We start from the raw sequence: 20798 nt of genomic DNA, 5'->3' as shown, positions 1-20798 counted from the left end.
GCTTGAACCTGGGAGGCAGAGGTTGCAGTGAGCTGAGATCGTGCCACTGCACTCCAGCCTGGGCAAGAGCGAGACTCTGTCTCAAAAAATAATAATAATTTTTGCAACTATCCACCCTCAATGGAGAATCTGAGACAGAGAAGTGAGAAGGAAAAGGAGGCCCCATGAGCTGAGCCTGGGCACAAGGGCCACCTAATAAGGCCTCTCTGAATTCAGAAAGGCTGAACAGGCTGCCCCAGAATGGCAGGCAGCCTCATCCTTCAGGCAGCTTATACTAGCAAGAGTTCGGTGAGGGGTTTACAGAGGGAATGGTAGAAATAGAAAAACAATTTGTTTTGCTCGATAGAAAAACAATTTAAGAGCCACGAGAGGCTCTAGTAGTCAGTCCCCTTTGTGACCCAGTATAACCTCAGTCTCAGATATGAGCCTGCCATCTTGCTGACAAAAAGATGCTTAAACCCATATGGCAAGGGTGCCTGGGCTTCCTGCTGCCTACCCCACAACTCTAGTTTCCTCCTACCTCCCGATTCTGTTTCTTAGGAGGAAGTACCTCTGCCATTCGTGCTCTCATACCACAGCTCTCAAACCTTTAAATTTTGGTTTTAGAACCTCTTTACACACTAAAAAATTAGAGGAGCCCAAAGAGCTTTTTTTTAATGTGGGCTATAATCTATCAATATTTACTGTATTAGAAATTAAAACCAAGAAATGTTTAAAATATGTATTAATTCATTTAAGCCCATTAAATGTTAATAACATTTTATGGAGGAAAAAAAACTACATTAAAAAAAATGAGAAGGGTGGAATTGTTTTACATTTTACAAAAGCTTTTAATGTCAGGCTCAATGAAAGACAGCCAGAGAGGCTGGGCAAGGTGCCTCACATTTATAATCCCAACACTTTGGGAGGCCGAGGCATGAGGACTGCTTGAGCTCAGAAGTTGGAGACCAGCCTGGGCAACATAGCAAAACCCCATCTCTACAAAAAAAACAAAAATAAAAATAAAAAAACAGGCCAGGCACAGTGGCTTACACCTGTAATCCCAACACTTTGGGAGGCTGAGGTGGGAGGATCACGATGTCAGGAGTTCAAAACCAGCCTGGCCAGCATGGCGAAACCCCGTCTCTACTAAAAATACAAAAATTAGCTGGGCATCATGGTGCACGCCTGTAGTCCCAGCTACTCGGGAGGCTGAGGTAGCAGAATCGCTTGAACCCAGGAGGCAGAGGTTGTAGTGAGCCGAGATCGCGCCACTACACTCTGTTGTCTGGGCAACAGAGTGAGACTCCATCTCAAAAAATAAAAATAAAATAAAAAATAAAAAACCATCCAGGTGTGGTGACATGCACCTGTAGTCCCAGCTACTCAAGAGGGCTGAGGTGGGAGGATGACTTGAACCCAGGAAGTTGAAGCTACAGTGAGCCGTTATCATGGCACTGCACTCCAGCCTGGGTGACAGAGCAAGACCCTGTCTCCAAAAAAAAAAGGCTGGATCTCATCTGCTTCTGCAGTCATTCTGACAGTCTTCCTCATGCCTCCAAAAACTCCATGGTACGCTCTTAAGAGAATGAAAGTATAAAGACAAATGATATCCTAGCAGTACTATGAAAATAGTTTTGACCTTGCAGATCCCCTGAGAGAGTCTCAGAGACCACAGAGCCCTGGACTAGTCTTGGTTCTGAGCAGCACTACTCCAGACAACCATCGTCTCCCACGTGTTCCTGGGTCTGCTTCATTAGATAACCACTCTTGAACCTGGCTCACGCCCTCCAGGCTCCCTTACACCACCACCGCCAAATGGACCATCGTCTCTAACCTAAAACACAACAGAAAACTTCCTCCTTATGCTGTTTTATTCCTTCTCTCATTTCACCAAACTTCTAAAAAAAAGTAGCTCCCACTGCCCCTACCGCCTCACCACTCCTGCTTTTTGCTATCTTAATTACCAAAGTAATACACAGATACTCTTTTTTTTTCAAATCAAACAATATGGATAAATGACCATTTACAATCCCAATCTCCTCCCCACTGATAACCACTGTTAGCCCTAGAAAATACCTATTTTTCTGAATTTAATCAATATCAGATTGAAATTTTTGTTTCCTTGTGTTTTGCCCCCTTCAAATTGTTACTTTTTTTTTAATTCTGAAAAACTTCTATTTAGTTAGATTCCAATTCTTTTGGTGACCTATGTTACGAATCAAATTATAAGGGCCCTCAATTAGGAGATAAAATGAACTAATGCTTCTTCACAAAGTGAGTACTAAACTAACATTAAGATCATGTGGATTTTCTGACAATAAAATATAATAAAACAATAATTAGATAACTGTGCCTTGTATGTAAAATCTTCATATTTCATTACCTAAACGCAGATGAATGCTGACTATATTTGTATCATCTTAATTCACAATAGTGTATTTAAGGTTTATGAAACATTTTAATATATAGCATCTCTAAAAATTTCATAAGCTATGAGGTTAATACAATTTACCATTAACATTTTATAGATAAGAAAGACAAAGTTCTGGAAGAAAAATTACTTACTCAAAATTGCATAGCTAGAAAAATACATACCCAGAAACCACAAAACTTACCTCTTCTGACTCAAATCAAATCCCACCCCTTTGTGTCATGTTGAATAGTATATCAAAAATTCTAACAATATAAAAATATTAAGTTCTTGCCTTTTTAGATCTAATTTGGAAAAAACTGTCCCTCCTTTCAAAGTTGAATAGAAAATGCAAAAATGGGCTGGGCACAGTGGCTCACGCCTGTAATGGTGGATCACCTGAGACCGGGAGTTGGAGACCAGCCTGGCCAACATGGTGAAACCCTGTCTTCACTAAAAATACAAAAACTAGCCAGCATGGTGGTATGCGCCTGTAGTCCCAGCTACTCGGGAGGCTGAGGCAGGAGAATCACTTGAACCTGGGAGGTGGAGGTTGCAGTGAGCCAAGATTGTGCCACTGCACTCCAGCCTGGGAGACACAGCAAGGCTCTGTCTCAAAAGAAAAAAAAAAAAAAAAGAAAGAAAATACAAAAATTAATGCAAAAAGGGATAAATTATTTTTGTTTATTATACAATATAATCCCTTGGGAAGCCTACGTTTCATTTAAAACAACAGTTGAAACTTACTAAAACCTACATCAATATGTAGATGCATTATAAAATTTGAAATACAACTTCTTAAATCCTTTATTTGGGCATTGCCACTAACAAAACACCTAACACCCCCAATCTAAGGTTGATGAAACTGCTACTGAAAAGAATACCACACATATATGCTGACCTGGTATTTCAGTATTATGCTTGAAATCCCTGTAATGAACACATAGAAACCCCTTAAATTTCACAATCAGAAATTTGAAATTAAATTATTAAAAAATAATAAACCAGGCCCGGCGCAGTGGCTCACGCCTGTAATCTCAGCACTTTGGGAGGCCAAGGCGGGCGGATCACGAGGTCAGGAGATCGAGACCATCCTGGCTAACACAGTGAAACCCTGTCTCTACTAAAAATACAAAAAATTAGCTGGGCATGGTGGCAGGCACCTGTAGTCTCAGCTACTTGGGAGGCTGGGGCAGGAGAATGGCGTGAACCCGGGAGGCGGAGCTTGCACTGAGCTGAGATCGTGCCACTGAACTCCAGCCTGCGCGACAGAGCGAGACTCCGTCTAAAAATAATAATAATAATAATAATAATAATAATAATCCTACTAGTATAAATAACAAAGCACCAAATTTATTATTAATCTTACTAAAACATTGTTTCCAAGTCCCTATTTTTTCTTAAATTAAGGCAGCTCCAATGGAGTCTGACACATTTAAATGCTGTATTTATTATATGACATACTGCACTGAATTATGAAAAAAAAACTGAAATTACTAAGAGCTCTAGATCTTAGCTAACTCAATTCTGCATATAATAATACGGTTAAATTTTAAAATGATAATTAAGCTATTCTTTATAACACAACCTGACGTTACAAAAATATGGACAAGGCAACTAATTTTTCTTCACATTTTACTCTTCCTAAACCTAGAAAACACACCTGCTCTCAAAACATCTTATCAGGGCCAGGTGCGGTGACTCATGCCTATAATCCCAGCACTTTGGGAGGCCGAGGCGGGTGGATCACCTGAGGTCAGGAGTTCAAGACCAGCCTGGCCAACATGGTGAAACCCCGTCTCTACTAAAAATACAAAAATTAGCTGGGCGTGGTGGTGGGCGCCTATAATCCCAGCCAGTCAGAAGGCTGAGGCAGGAGAATCGCTTGAACCCAAGAGGTGGAGGTTGCAGTGAGCCAAGATCGTGCCATTGCACTCCAGCCTGGGCGACAAGAGCAAAACTCCATCTCAAAAAAAAAAAAAAAAGAAATCTTATCAGAAGACCAAGAACCTATAGTGAGATAGATAGTTCAGTACTCAAGTTAGTCTAAACAGGATTGCAAAGCTGCTTTACTAAGAAATATTTGAGTATTTCACTTACCTCTGTTTCCACACATTGTGAATATCCCAGTTTACCTGTAATAAAAATGAAAAGGATTACTTTCAAAAGATTTCAGCTTTTTTAAATCATTGATAAAAATATTTGAGCTTCTCTGGCTATGGCTTTATTATGTCTATGAGAATATCTATGCAAATGAAAGATGCTAGAATGACCAAATATCCCTGAAGGTCCTACTTAGAGATTTAAGTTTAAATAGGCCCATTAAAAAATAACAAAGAAAAAAGTGAGAAAAAAATGCTTAACTGTAATAAGATCTAAAACATATATACATATTTAATACAGATATATAAATCAATCGAACAAAAACATCTGAAAGTCTTGCTTTCTTTTAAGAAACACCTTAAAATACTTCAAAGGTATTTTAAGTATACCTTAGGAAATCTTAAGACTGCAAATATATTTCCAGTTTAAAGATACAGTGATCATTTCGATGAAAGGAATAATGTTTAAATTCATACCTTCTTTAATATATGCTGACTGTTTTTCTTTAATACATGATTAGGCAAAACCATATAATTAACTGAGTAATTTTTCCAACAGAGGCTCACCTAAAGAATAACTAGAACTGAACAATATTTGGCTGTACCAATATTAGTGTTTTTCTCCATCACTGATACATAATACCAAAGAACATGAACAATTAATATATTTCTGTCAATGTCACTGACAAAAACATACTTCTTAAACAAAAACAGCTATTTTAAAGAATCACTTATTAAATAGTTTTAACAAAAAGAATGAATAACACAATTATACAATTAATTATACTGGGTACTAGAAAATTGTTTTGTTTTGTTTTGTTTGAGGAGTCTCACTCTGTCACCCAGGCTGGAGTGCAGTGGTGTGATTTTGACTCACTGCAACCGCTCACTCCCAGGTTCAAGCAATTCTCCCACCTCGGCCTCCTGAGTAGCTGGGACTACAGGCACCCGCCACCATGCCCGGCCAATTTTTTTATTTTTAGTAGAGATGGGGCTTTGCCATGTTGGCCAGGCTGGTCTCGAACTCCTGACCTCAAGTGATCTGCCTGCCTCGGCCTCCCAAAGTACTGGGATTACAGGCGTGAGCCACCATGCCCGGTCAGTACTAGAAAATTTAATTTCCCCAGACTACACTTAGATTTCACTGACCTAAATTCAAATACGCATTTAGCTCTATACCTTTCCCTCCACCCAATACTATCCTCCCACTTCTTCCTCTCCCCAGCATTTACCCTCACACCTAGCCCACAGTGGTTATTCTAACAACCTTGTTATTTTTTTAGTACTTAACTAGAATTTGCACACCTTAGACTCTATTATGACATCACAAAAGAAAAATCACAAAAAATAGCTTTTGTATGCTCCCAATTCTTAAAATAAAAAATAAAATTAAAACAATTTCTTATTTGAAATGAGTTGGTTGAAAAAAAACAAAAATGAAAAAATAAAAGAAGACAACCACAACTCCTCATCTCTTAATGATCCTAATGAGAAACACTGGCTGAAACTGAGACCAGAAAATAAGGGGCCTTGGGTTCTATGAATTAAATTAAAAATTATATATAAGCAATAAAGACTACATGAACATATATATAAAATGAGCTTACAACCTAAGGGTTTATATAATAGGGTTTGATAAGTATAAGACTATTTTACTTATATATTTATTTATTGTTATGTAAAACTCTACATTCAATAGTGATTTATAACGTACATTTTATTTATTTATACATATGATTGTCTGTTCAGACCATTAATGCTTTTGGTGGTTAAGTGTACTTAACTCCCATAAAATTGGTAATTAATTTTACTCGGCAAAGTACTACTGGACAGAAACAGCTCAAGGAAGGGTACAGACTGCCTTTCGGCAAACATTTACTGAGAGCCTACTCTGCATAGGGGGGAAGAGAGGGAGCGAGGCAGAGAGGAGCACTCAGGCAAACTGTAACAGAGAGTAGCCTCTTTAAGAGTATATGAGTTGGCCAAGTACAGTGGCTCACGCCTGTAATCCCAGCACTTTGGGAGGCCGAGGCGGGCAGATCATGAGGTCAGGAGATCGAGACCATCCCGGCTAACACGGTGAAACCTCATCTCTATTAAAAGTATAAAACATTAGCCAGGCGTGGTGGCAGGTGCCTGTAGTCTCAGCTACTCGGGAGGCTGAGGCAGGAGAATGGCGTGAACCCGGGAGACGGAGCTTGCAGTGAGCCGAGATTGCGCCACTGCCCTCCAGTCTGGGTGACAGAGTGAGACTCCGTCTCAAAAAAAAAAAAAAAGGAGTACGTGAGTTTACATCTTCAGTAGGATATATTCTGAAGATAAAGAGAATTACAAAGAAATCTAAAAATTTTTATAGTACATTTCTTGTTGGTAGTATAAAATCCTGAAACTATTTTAATGTATTGCAGCAATGAGCACATGAGTAAATACACCGATATTGCTAGGAGTCATGACTTACACTATGGGAGAAGGAATACACAAACCTAACGTGAGAAGAAGAAAAGGAGCCCTGTGGTGGTGAACTGTAACTGGAGATATTACACAACTTCAAAACATTTCCTAGCTCTGCCCATCAAAAGTGGGAGAAGCCCATGGGGCACGCCAAGCCCATTCCCCCTCAACAGAATCAGGATTCCTTGGGAAACTGGCTGATTTCAGGGCTGGGACAGGGAAATTACAAGATAAGCCGGGAACATCTTTTTGTACCAGAAAACAATGAAGTGCTTAAGAAGAATGATAGAGGGGTGCCAAAAGGGCACAAGAGTCTATAAAATAAGATTTTTTTCAATGACCTGCATTATAAAACTGAAAATGCTGTAAAAGTACTAAAAATTTTTGTGAGAATCCAACAGCTCTTGGTCATTCAATTTGAACTGGTGAGTAACTCACGGTAATATGAAAAGGCTGTAAGTACAAAGTATTTGACCAACTACACAGCTCTGCCATCCAAATTCCTGCTCAAAAGCTAACCTAGGAATCCAAAAATCCCAATCACATGACATCAGAGCTTAAAGGAATCTTGGAAATGATCTTGCACAATCCATTTATTTTATAGATGAGTAATTTGGCTGGGTGTGATGTCTTGCGCCTGTAATCCCAGCACTTTGGGAGGCTGAGGTGGGAGGATTGTTTGAGCTCAGGAGTTTGAGACCAGCCTAGGTAACATAGTGAGACCCAGTTTCTATCAAAAACAAAAAATTAGCCAGGCATGTTGGCACAAGCCTGTAGTCCCAGCTACTCAGGAAGCTGACGAAGGAGGATCACTTGAGCCCAGGAGGTCCAGTCTGCAGTGAGCTGTGATAGTGCCACAGCACTCCAGAATGGGTGACAGAACAAGGCCTTGCCTCAGAAACCATTAATTAATTAATTAAAAACAGATGAGTAATCTGAGAGCTCAAGGAGTCAAATGACTTGCACATAATGACACAGAGTTGGTGACAGAGTGAAGAGCACACTCTAAGGCCCCTGATTCCTCCTCATGTATGTTGGGGTGGTTTTCTTATTCTAATCCTCTTGATATGGTTTGGTTCTATGTCCCCACCCAAATCTCACATTCAATCGTAATTCTCAATGTTAGAGGTGGGGCCTGGTGGGAAGTGATTAGATCATGAGGATGGTTTCTAATGGTGTAGCACCATTCATCTCCCTAGTGCTGTCCTGTGATAGCGAGTTATCATGAGATCTGGTTGTTTCAAAGTCTGTAGCACCTCCTCCTTCCCTCTTTCTTCCTCCTGCTCCAGCCACCCAGGACGTGCTGGCTTCCCCTTCACCTTTTGCCATGACTGTAAGTTTTCTGAGGCCTCCCCAGCCATGCTTCCTGTACAGCCTGCAGAACAGTGATCCAATTAAACCTCTTTTCTTTATAAATTACCCAGTCTCAGGTAGTTCTTTATAGCAATGCAAGAATGGACTAATACATCTCCATTCCCACTTTCAGTGGCTGTTGGGATTGAGGGGAACTGCAGGGGTACTGTCCAGGCTAACTACCATTTCTACTGTTTCTGAGGAATGGGGAAATGCATTCCTCAATTTTTTTTTTTTTTTTTTTTTGAGACGGAGTCTCGCTCTGTCGCCCAGGCTGGAGTGCAGTGGCATGATCTTGGCTCACTGCAAGTTCTGCCTCCTGGGTTCAGGCCATTGCACTCCAGCCTAGGCGACAGAGCGCCACTCCATCTCAAAAAAAAAAATTCTGGGTGAAGTCATAGGATTTGTAAGTTTTAGAGGGATTCATTCCCTAGGTCTGGTGCAGTAAAACAGAAGTGGCCAACCTTTGAAGAAAGACTCAGAACTTGTCAAGTGTAAATCCCTTGATGCTATACTGGTAGTTTCCAATTGAAGAAGGTGTTGTTGAATTGAGGAATGCGGCCGGGCGCAGTGGCTCATACCTGCCATCCGAGCACTTTGGGGAGGCCAAGGCAGGTGGATCACAAGGTCAGGAGTTCAAGACCAGCCTGGCCAAGATGGTGAAACCCCATCTCTACTAAAAATACAAAAATTAGCTGAATAATCCCAGCTACACGGGAGACTGAGGCAGAGAATTGCTTGAACCCAGGAGGCGGAGGTTGCAGTGAGCAGAGATCGTGCCACTGCACTTCCAGCCTGGGCGACAGAACGAGACTCCATCTCAAAAAAAAAATAATAATAATAAAATAAATAAATAAATAAATAAATAAAAATTAAAAAAGAAAGGCTGAAGTGGGAGAATGGCTTAAGCCCAGAAGGCGGGCAATGAGCTGAGATGGTACCACTGCACTCCAGCCTGGGCAACAGAGCCAGACACTGTCTTTAAAAAAAAAAAAAAAAATTTATTAGACGAGTCCCCTTATGTCCCAGGAAACAGAAAAGCCTATGCCTTCCTATAAACTGACACAGAATGGCTTTATGAAACAAAGTAGTCCTGATATAAAATGTCTGTCATAAAGAATTCATAACTAAGGCAACACTGTCATCTTCAGCAGACATTATAAATCTTAAATATTGATAATCAGATCATTTCACCATGGGTCTGCTCAGAGAATGCAAGTAATACTTTCAAATTAAGGTAGCTACTTATCTTTAAAGTAGAAACCTCAGCATATGGCTGACTTATCATGCAGTCACATTATCAATATGATTCAAACTAGCTGAATAAGCAAAAGGCAAACTATACCTACCAAAAAAACAGAATTTCTGGAACTTTTAAGATAAATGGTTCTCAGAATTATTCTCCAGCTTTTTACTAGGTGACCAAATTCTAGACAATGTTTCAGTCCCTCTAACCATGTGAAATTATGTTCTTTTTCATGCTAAAACTGAGATACCAATGAATACACCCTGCTCTCCTGCCAGCATACCTCTGCCACCTTCATTTGTTCAGTAAATATTTATTCAACACCTACTAAGTACTACTCATAAGCACTGATGACACACTGTCATAGTAAACAAGCTAGACTCAGTTCTTGCCTCATAAGGCTTACATTTAACACAGCCCAAAAAAAGTAATCAAACAAAATAGAACTCATGATAAATGGATCCAAAAGGGAGAGAAAGTAACAGAAATGACCCAATTTGGGGTGGTCAGGTAAGATTCCTCCAAAAGATGATATTTAAACAGAGACCTTGAAGTTGGGTAGAACCAACTGCAGGGCGGGAAGAAGAATCTGTTCCGGAAGCAGGAGGTGGCGTGTGACAGGCCCGGGAAGCGTTTGGTGGATGAGTAACATAAACTGTGTTTAGACAGGCAGGGGGCAGATCACACAGGCTTGTAAGGATAGTATGAGGAGTTCAGATTTGACTTTAAGGAAAATGGGAAGCTACTGAAGGATACCAGGCAAGAGGGTCAGCTGCGTCCAGGTAGTTTCCAGGTCAGTCTTGCTATAATGTGAAGAATGTAGTGGAGACAGCCGGATGGAAAGCTCAAGGTCAGCGAGCTTGAGCTGACCTTGTCCTGCAGCACTACAGGGGGGGCGGCCAGGCAGGGCGATGGCAGTAATGAGGGTGAAAAGGAGAGGGTTCATGAAATAACTTGGAAGTAGAACAGGATTTGCTAATGGATTGACAAACAACATCCTGAACATGCTCCATGTTTTCAAGAATAATATTCTCAAACATTTGACCAAAACTGATCAACAACAACCATTAGTTTAAGAACTATAATACTTTTATAAGAAAGGAGTATATTAAATAGGCTTCTGGGACAATTTTTGTATTATTACTAGGAAAAAAACCCATAGTTTTGTAGTTAACAGGCTGAAATTTAGCAATAAAAAAATTTCTACAGCCTAATCATACCTGAATTTTTTTTTTTTTTTTTTTTTGAGATGGAGTCTCGCTCTGTCGCCAGTCTAGAGTACAGTGGCACAATCTTGGCTTACTGCAACCTCTGTCTCCAGAGTTCAAGCAATTCTCCTGCCTCAGCCTCCCAAGTAGCTGGGACTACAGGCACGCACTACCATACCCAGCTAATTTTTGTATTTTTAGTAGAGACGGGGTTTCACGATGTTGGCCAGGATGGTCTTGATCTCTTGACCTCATGATCCACCCACCTCAGCCTCCCAAAGTGCTGGGATTACAGGTGTGAGCCACCACACTCAGCCTCATACCTGAATTTCTAAAATGCAGTGGCCACTGAGGACCTGGAATCAATGAACAGAACTTCAAAAGTTAGGACAGTGAAACTACGTATTTATTAGCTTAAACCAATTTCCCCCAACAAAATCATCTTTGCCAAGTTGCATTTTAAGGGAAAAAAGAATGTTATGCTTTTTTTTTTTTTGAGACGGAGTCTTGCTCTGTCGCCCAGGCTGGAGTGTAGGGCGCGATCTTGGTTCACTACAACCTCCGCCTCCCAGGTTCAAGCGATTCTCCTGCCTCAGCCTCCTGAGTAGCTGGGACTACAGGCACGCACCACCACGCCCAGCTGATTTTTGTATTTTTAGTAGAAATGGGATTTCACCATGTTAGCCAGGATTGTCTCAATCTCCTGACCTTGTGATCCGCCCACCTCAGAGTGAATGTTATGCATTTGATACAAAAAACAGTCAGGGACATGACCTCTAATTTTAAATATCACTCATGGAAAAAGCATTCATCTGTTCACTCACCAACAATACGTTCGTGTGACAGGCACTCTCCAGAACTTGCATCTTCTTCCTTGAGATTATCTGACCCCCACCCACAGACTCTGCCCCAAGCCAGGCTCTAGGACTTACAGCCTCCAATCGCCTTTGCCATAAATGTGACTTCTATCCTAATTCAGAAATGGAAACTCCCACTTTATTTTTGACATAGACTACACTTTGCTTCCTAGATTTGTAACTAAATCCCTTACCTTTCAAAAAAATGACAGCCTTGGATTGTTATTACCAGTCACCTTCCCAGAGACTAGAGTCTCCCCTTGGACCTAGTATCAGTGATTAAAACCCGCCACAAAATTTGGATATTATCTTTTATCTATTTTATGTAATCTGGCAACACTGGAAGCTTGCAGAGCAAATAAGTTTCATCTCTAGTGCCAATTCTGAGTAACAGTGGCTGTCTAGAATGTCATCTTCAGAAGTATTCTGATGGCAAGTATAGGAGAGGAGGTGCCCAGGACTATTTAGAAATGTTCTCACTCATAAGTGGGAGTTGAACAATGAGAACACATGGACACAGGGAGGGAAACAACACACACCAGGGCCTGTCAGGGATGGCGGGGGCAAGGGGAGGAAGAGCATTAGGACAAATACCTAATGCATGCGGGTCTTAAAACCTAGATCACGGGTTGATAGGTGCAGCAAACCAGCATGGCACATGTATACCTATGTAACAAACCTGCACATTCTGCACATGTATCCTGGAACTTAAAGTAAAATTTTAAAAAAGAAGAAGAAGAAGAAATGCTGTCATAGGAATAGAAGACATAATATTTGTATTTAAAGAATAGTACTGTATTCATAAGTATAATAAAAATGTGTAACTTACAAAACTCATTACAAAAAGATATTTCTTGACTATATATAGTATATGTAGTAAAGGTTAAATAGCTAAAAATGTTTATAGTATAAACATTTTTAAATGTTTAAATGTTTATACATAAATAGCTAAAAATGTTTATAGCCTGGAGCCACATTTCTGACACTCCTGTGTTGGAAGACAGGGACAATGAAAGTCAAAGTACTTTTTGTAAACTGGGTTGATTTGGATTAAACTTTTCCCTAGTAACAGTAATTCAAACATTGCTTAAACTTCACGAGCTCAAAAATACATAGACGTATCACTAGATTTCAGGAAGGAGAACTTGGAGGGGAACCTCCCCAAGCCAAATCATAAACAGAGTTCTAGCAGGTGACAATCCCAAATGTTCTAGTATTCTCTATCAATTGAAGAGTTCTGGTTTTCATGCATTTCATACACACATCTATATCCATTCTCTTTAGAATCTCCTGTCCCTCTGTGGCATCTGAGTATGAGACAAGCTAGCCAACAAGAGTCCTGCAGAGAGGCATCCCAGGAACTTCTATCTTCCAAGCCCTAACTCCCTTTAGATATATCACAACTCTACCATCCATATTCACTTACCCAAATGTGTTATTTTCCCTCTGTCAAGATTTGGGAGATCTGATTTAAAAACTATAAAAACAACATAGGCTTGACATAGACTACACTTTGCCATTTTTAGCTATTTAACCTTTACTATAAACATTTTTAGCTATTTAACCTTTACTACATATACTATATATAGTCAAAAATATCTTTTTGTAATAAGTTTTGTAAGTTACACATTTTTATTATACTTATGAATACAGTACTATTCTTTAAATACAAATATAATGAAAAGATCATTAATTAAAGAAGAAAGTCAAGCTGAGCACTGTGACTCACATCTATAATCCCAGCACTTTGGAAGGCTGAGGGGGGGGAGGGCAAATCATTTGAGGTCAGGAGTTCGAGACCAGCCTGGCCAACATGGTGAAACCCTGTCTCTACAAAAAAAAAAAAAAAATTAGCTGGGCATGGTGGCACATGCCTGTAGTCTCAGCTACTTGGGAGGCTGACGAGGGAGACGTCGCTTGAACACAGGAGGCGGAGGTTGCAGTGAGTTGAGATCGAGCCACTACACTCCGGCCTAGGTGACAGAGGGAAACTCCATCTCAAAAAAAAAAAAAAAAGGGTCAAGGTTAGGGGGCAACTATCATTAATTTAAGGAACTTAACAATTTCCCATCAAAAACATTTAAGCTTATACACATCAGGCAATAGAACAATTCAAATATTTCATCTAAACTATAGCTTATCTTACAGGTCTCAGATGAAATTTGTTCCAAGAGTTTATAGGGAAAGTTACAGTTACATTGTTTTATTATTTACATAAATAAGCCCTCCTACACTCCCCAAAGGATTGAAAGAAGCTAAATTAAATGATCAATAAATGAGTATCAAACAAGTCAGAAAGTGGTAAAAGGAGGAAAAAACCAAATTCAAGATAATATAAAATACATGGAAATCCGTAAAAAATATAAACGGTGGTCAAGCACTAATTACCTTTCCCTGATAATCTGCAAGTAACCCTCCATAGTCCATTCTAAAAACCTGCTGGAGCACCTAAGGCAACAAAGGTCTAATCACATTATGGACACCCACATTTCAAATTTTTTCAACCTCAAGAATCATTTTATAGACTTTCAAACATATATTTAATATTGTTTTAGAACTTCTTTATCAATCTTGACTCAAATAATTTGGAAGTAGTCATCTTTTTACAAAGGATAGCAATGGCTCAGTAAAAATGTATTTGTGCAGTACATACAAGGTAACAAAATGCTCCCACATATATTTCTTCATTTGAGTCTCATTACAATTTCACAAGAAGGGCTGGACAAATATTACTTCCATTTTACAAATAAAGAAAGAGAGCAGCCGGGCACCGTGGCTCACACCTGTAACCCCAGTACTTTGGGAGGCCAAGGCAGGTAGATGTCTTGAGCCCAGGAGTTCAAGACCAGCCTGGGGAACATGGCAATACCTGGCCTCACACAAAAGAATAAAAGAAAAAAAAAAAAGAAAGTATCAGCATCAGAAATAGTTAAATGGCTTGCCTGAGGTCATAACTATTCAATAGTAAGCATCAGAGCCAAAAGAATCGGAACTGCATCTTCTGTAGCCAGCTCTTAGTTCTCTCCATGTTATGGTGTGACATTCAACAGCTGATTTGCAACTATCTGGAAGGCAGCAAAGGAGCTTGGTGGCAATCAACATGACTCCACAGGAAAAAATATTTTCCAGGCCAATTTAATTTCCAACAAGTATAAACCATCATCTGTCTTCCCACCCTACCCTGCCTCTCCTGCCTACCCTGTCACCCAAGCACCCAGGCAAGAAGTCAGACTTTTGAACAATCCTTCCCCTTTCTCACCCACACATAAAAAGTGGAAGAGCTATACCTATACCCTGTCCTACTTCCTAAATCACTCTCAATCTGATTCCTTCTCTCCATTCCTGCTGCCCTAATTCAGACCTCCATCATCTCCTGTTTGAACAGCCATAACACTCCTAACTGGTTTAGCAACTTAAAGGCTACAAAGATCTAAAGATAGTATAAAATGCCTACTGGTGTCTTTGCCCTCCATTTTACCCAATTCAATACATCTACAAAGCCCCTACATTTATCTTTCTAAAAAGAGTAATCTGCTTACATCATTTTCCTGCTTAAAACCCTTCCATGGCTCTCCACTGCCTGTACAGACTATAAATACACGCTCGACCATGTGGCTGGCACAAAGTCCTTCATCATCTGATCCCAGCCAACGTGTCTTTCCAGCCCTTCTCACTACCCCCAGTCCCACACACATCCTCTGCTCCAGGCGCAGGGAACACCCACTACAAAGAAGACAAACAGGTTTAACCTCACGTGCCAACTCCGAATAATCAGTAGTGGCCACCTGAAGCAACCTGTTGAGAACTCTTGGGGCTGCTTATAAATTCGGCAGCAAAAAATGCGGTAACTGATTAGCAGTTATCTGCTTTTGGCATGGGGAAGTGGGTGGCAGCACAAACGCCGCACTTGCCATCCATGTACTGCTGCTCTCTGAGCACCACATAACGCCCTCCACATCTCCAAGCCTTTCCACTTGCTGCTGCTTCTGCCTCACATAGTATTCCTTTTATGCTACAGCCCCATCCTGGAGACCTGCGGAAACCAGATCTCCTCTGTAACACTCGCCTACTGTCACCAGGCAGGGTCAGCCACTCTCTTCTCTGGGCTTAGTTTTCTAAACATCTTTATTATTTTAAAATTATTGCACCGTACTGTGTTAGTTTCTCCATCTATGAGCTTCTTGAAGGTATGAGTGCAGTTTATCCCTCTTTGTATCGTCAACATCTGGCACAGTGCACTTAGAAGGCACTCAAATATTGGTGAAATGAATACATGAAATCATGTAATGGGAATATCTCTAACATAGTATTTTCACTAAAAATCCAGGGAGACATGACCAAACCCTGGGACCAGGCAACCTATAGGGACTGTTAGTGACATTCTAGCACTACCCTCCAATTATCTCTATTTGTATTTTTATCTCTCTGAAATACAAGATATTAAAGGAGTATATTAGATAGGAACTTAACTTCTAATTAAATTAAGGGATGGGAGAGAAAATGGGAAATATGACAGAAAAAGACCATAGACTCAATTTTAAAAAATGCATTAGGCCCGGCGCAGTGGTTCACACCTGTAATCCCAGCACTTTGGGAGACAGAGGCGGGTGGATCACTTGAAATCTGTAGTTTGAGACCAGCCTGATCAACATAGTGAAACTCCGTCTCTGCTAAAAATACAAAATTAGCCAGGCATGGTAGTGCATGCCTGTAATCTCAGCTACCACGGAGGCTGAGGCAGGAGAATCACTTGAACCCAGAAGGTGAAGGCTGCAGTTAGCCAAGATCACAGGATTGCCCTCCAGCCTGGGCAACAAGAGCAAAACTCCGACTCAAAAAAAAAAAAAAAAAAAAAAAAAAGCATTAGCACAATTAGTATAAAAAAACTAAGAGTCACAGTTTTCAGAAGCCAGCAGTTTGGTATTATTAGGAATATAACCCCTCCATATACCTAATCGAATCCTTTTTAAGTTTATACTAATGTCTCATATTGGTTTTAATTTTAAAAGTTTGTGAGATACAATCACTTCGGAAAATTTCTGGCAATATCTACTTATGTTGACCATACATCATGAATTAGCAATCGCACTTTTAGGCACATATTCAACAAAAATGCTACATTTGTTCACCAAAAGACATGTGCAGTAATGTTCACAGTGGCATTATTCATACTATCCAGTAAGTCGATATCTGAAACCCAAATATCCATCTAGAGTTTCAACATCAAAAATAAACTCTTTAACATTTCTTCTTCTATATTAAAAACAGGCCAGGTGCAGTGGATCACACCTGCAATCCCAATACTTTGGGAAGCTGAGGCAGAAAGATCACTTGAATGGGGTTCAAGACCAGCCTGGGCAATATAGTGAGATACCCTGTCTCTACAAAAAAATAAATTAGCCAGGAGTGGTGTTGTGCATTTATAGTTCCAGCTACTCAGGAGGCTGAGGTGGAAGGATCACCTGTACCCAGAAGTTCAAAGTTACAGAGAGCTATGATCACATCACTGCACTCCCGCCTGGGCAACAGAGCAAAACTACAACTTTAAAAAATAAATAAATAAAAACAAAACAATAAGCAACAAGCATACCCAGTGCTAAGATCATGGTTTCTAAACACCATTCTCCAATGAAAGAAACAAGAGCTCCCTGGAAATATAGGTCTCTAGGGCTGGGGCAGGAAATATATAAGATGAGCCTTGAAACATCTTGCAGTGCCAGAAAGCAAGGACGTGCTCCACCAGACAGAAGGAGGGCTGCATATCAAAGGAACACAGGAGCCTAAGGAGCACCCAATGGCCACAGCGGGAACAATCTGAGCCACAAAACAACCAAAGTACAAAATACACGTCAATCCAGACTGATATAAACAAATGATTGAATACATAAGTAAATGGAGGAGAAGGCACAAATCTTCACAGAATTCAAAATAACTTTAAGAAGATATTCATGTCTCCAGGAGGTGGTTTAATTACCTGGCCCCATCCTTGAATGCAGGCTAGAATTAATGACTCCTTTCTAAAGAACAACATATTAAAAGAAGGTAAAAATAGTAACTTTTTAGTGGAGAAACCTGACAACACTGTCTTAATCAAGTGTCCAGGTTATCGTAACCACTGATGTCACATGGTTATCACGTGCCCCAATATGATGTGATCATGTGCCCCAATATGATGTGATCGGGGGAGCCCTTCACTTCGTTGGTATTCTTCCCCCAAAACTATAACCCAGTCTAGCCATAAAAATATCAGGCAAGTCCAAATGGAGGGACATTTTACAAAACAGCTGACCAGTACTCACCAAGACTGTAAAGATCAAGATAAACTGTCACAGACCAGAAGAAACTAAGGAGACATGATGACTAAATGCAATATGGTATCTCGGATGGGATTTCTGCAATAGAAAAAGGACACTAAGGCCCGGCACGGTGGCTCACGCCTGTAATCCCAGCACTTTGGGAGGCCGAGGTGGACGGATTACCTGAGGTCAGGAGTTTGAGACCAGCCTGACCAACACGGAGAAACTCCGTCTCTACTAAAAATACAAAATTACCCAGGTGTGGTGGCGGGTGCCTGTAAATCCCAGCTACTCAGGAGGCTGAAGCAGGAGAATCCCTTGAACCCAGGAGGTAGAGGTTATGGTGAGCCAAGATCACGTCATTGCACTCCAGCCTGGACAACAAGACCGAAACTCCGTCTCAAAAAAAAAAAAAAGAAAAAGAAAAAGGACATTAATAGAAAAACTGGGGAAACCCAAATGAAGTCTGGAGTTCAGTTAATAGCAATGCATCAACGTTGTTTTTTTAGTTTTGACAAATATACCACAAGAATATAAGATGTTAACATTAAGGGAACTGGGTGAGGGGCAAATAAGAATTAGCTGCATTCTCTTTTCAACTTTTCTGTAAATCTAAAATTATCCCAAAATAAAAAGTTTGGTCAGGTACAGTGGCTCACACCTACAATTTCAGCACTTTGTGAGACTGAGGCAGGTGGATCATTTGAGGTCAGGAGTTCAAGAGCAGTCTGGGCAACATTTTTCTCCACTAAAAAATAAAAATAAAAAATTAGCCAGAAGTGGCAGCACACACCTGTGGTCCCAGCTACTTGGGAGGCTGAGGTAGGAAGACTGCTTGAACCCAGGAGCTGGGGACTGCAGTGAGCTATGATCATACCACTGCACTCCAGCCTGAGCAACAGAGAAAGACCCTGTCTCTCAAAAAAAAAATATTGACTAAAAATTCCCACTACATTTGGTAACACAGTATTTCCTTCATAGTTTTAAACAAATATCTGAAAGAAGGTATTTTCCTTTTTTCTACTTAGCCAACAAGAAGTAAAAGGGAAATACATACAGCTCTAATGACACTGTTATGAAAGTAAGATGAGAACTGCTGTTATTTTATAGGACCAATGACACAGGAGAGTGAATCTGACCTTCCATATATAACAAGCAAAGTGCAACTCATCATCTCTTATCAACATATAGTCCTTGATAGCTCAATGATTTTTTTCTTCTAAAGTTTAGTCAAAACTCTGAGTGAGGCCAATGGTTTCCTAAGAGTCCTAATTTACTTGAGGACTAATATCTGTAGATGACTAAATTCTTTCTATTGTTTCCCTCTGCAAAAGTAGAAACACAGATACAAAACCACAAATACATTATTCCAAAATTTCTCCCCAAAACTCCTGTGACCCCTCTCTTACAACCCAACACAAGTAGAAATACATTGTACGGTAAACTGGAACCAAAAGTGACAGCAGGTCAGGCTTCGTGGCTCACGCCTGTAATCCCAGCACTTTGGGAGACCAAGGCAGGCAGATACTTGAGGTCAAGAGTTTGAGACCAGCATGACCAATATGGAAAAACCCTGTCTCTACTAAAAATACAAAAATTAGCCAGGCGCAGCAGCATGTGCATGTAATCCCAGCTATTCGGGAGGCTGAGGTGCGAGAATTGCTTGAACCTGGGAAGCGAAGGTTGCAGTGACCTGAGCTCGTGCCACTGCACTCCAGCCTGGGCAACAGACTAAGACTCTGTCTCAAAAAAATAAATAAACAAATAAATAAAAGTGACAGCAGGCCAGGCATGGTGGCTCATGCCTGCAATTCCAGCACTTTGGTAGGCCAAGGTGGGCAAATCACTTGAGCCCAGAAGTTCCAAACAAAACTAGGCAACATGGCAAAATCCCTGTCTCTAAAAAACAATATAAAAATTACCCAGGCATGGGCCAGGTGGTGGTGGTGCCTCACACCTATAATCCCAACACTTAAGGAGGCCGAGGCGGGCGGATCATGAGGTCAGGAGTTTGAGACCATCCCAGCTAATATGGTGAAACCCAGTCCCTACTAAAAATACAAAAAATTAGCTGGGCGTCATGGCACGTGCCTGTAGTTTCAGCTACTCGGGAGGCTGAGGCAGGAGAATCGCTTGAAACCGGGAGGCAGAGGTTGCACTAAGCTGAGATCACGCCACTACACTCCAGCCTGGTGACAGAGCAAGACTCCGTCTCAAAAAAAAAAAAAAAAAATTACCCAGGCATGGTGACACATGCCTGTAGTCCCAGCTACTCGGGAGGCTGAGGTGGGAGGATTGCTTGAATCTGGGAGGTCAAAGCTGCAGTGAGCCAATCAAGCCACTGCGCTCTAGCCTGGGTGACAAAGCGAGAACCTGTCTCAAAAAAAAAAAAAAAAAAAAAAAAGTGATAGCAATCTTATCCAATTACAGCTAAAATCTTAATTTTGCAAATGAACATCTAAACTTACTGTTAAGGCTCCTCCCGCGCACTTTGAAGGGGCCTGTGTAAATGAAGGGACTTGAAGTTTAAGCTGCATTAGATTCATGGTAAAATTACCACTGTGTTTCTGTTTTATTTTCTCTTCTTTAATGACTAGAACTATTTACCCTTACATCACCCATGTAAAACTAGAACACTAATTGCACGTAGTAGGAACTCAAAGCATATTTGTTAGATTGAATTAACCTGACATATTTGAACTTATTATTCAAAGAGAACAATTTTTATCTATTACTGTAACTGATAAGGCATTTCACCAATCTCTATATCTACCATTCACCCCCACTACCTACTCTGGAAACCTACACATATACTTCATATATTCCTTTCCTTTAATGATCAGGATGGGAACACAAGAAATACAGAAAGAGCGGACCAAAAAAAATGTTTTTA

The 20798-nt window shown here is 40.5% G+C and overlaps 1 protein-coding gene across 11 annotated transcripts in view; it reads right to left on the bottom strand.

The window, feature by feature from the left end:
* SPIRE1 (spire type actin nucleation factor 1) overlaps positions 1–20798 on the bottom strand; it is a 208158-nt gene that overhangs the window by 180704 nt on the left and 6656 nt on the right. For 9 of the 11 annotated variants that reach the window (XM_054460268.2, XM_054460274.2, XM_063653367.1 and 6 more), the window contains exon 2: positions 4493–4527. In XM_054460268.2, the coding sequence (XP_054316243.1) occupies positions 4493–4527 (35 nt within the window). Of the gene's footprint in view, positions 1–4492; positions 4528–4971; positions 4993–5726; positions 5748–20798 lie in introns of those variants that run through there. The other 2 variants (XM_054460275.2, XM_054460276.2) reach the window with 2 other exon arrangements.

This window comes from Pongo pygmaeus, chromosome 17 (assembly GCF_028885625.2).
Source record: "Pongo pygmaeus isolate AG05252 chromosome 17, NHGRI_mPonPyg2-v2.0_pri, whole genome shotgun sequence".
Taxonomy (NCBI): domain Eukaryota; kingdom Metazoa; phylum Chordata; class Mammalia; order Primates; family Hominidae; genus Pongo; species Pongo pygmaeus.
The sequence above is the reverse complement of the archived record's forward strand: the minus strand, read 5'-3'. Positions and strand labels throughout refer to the sequence as shown.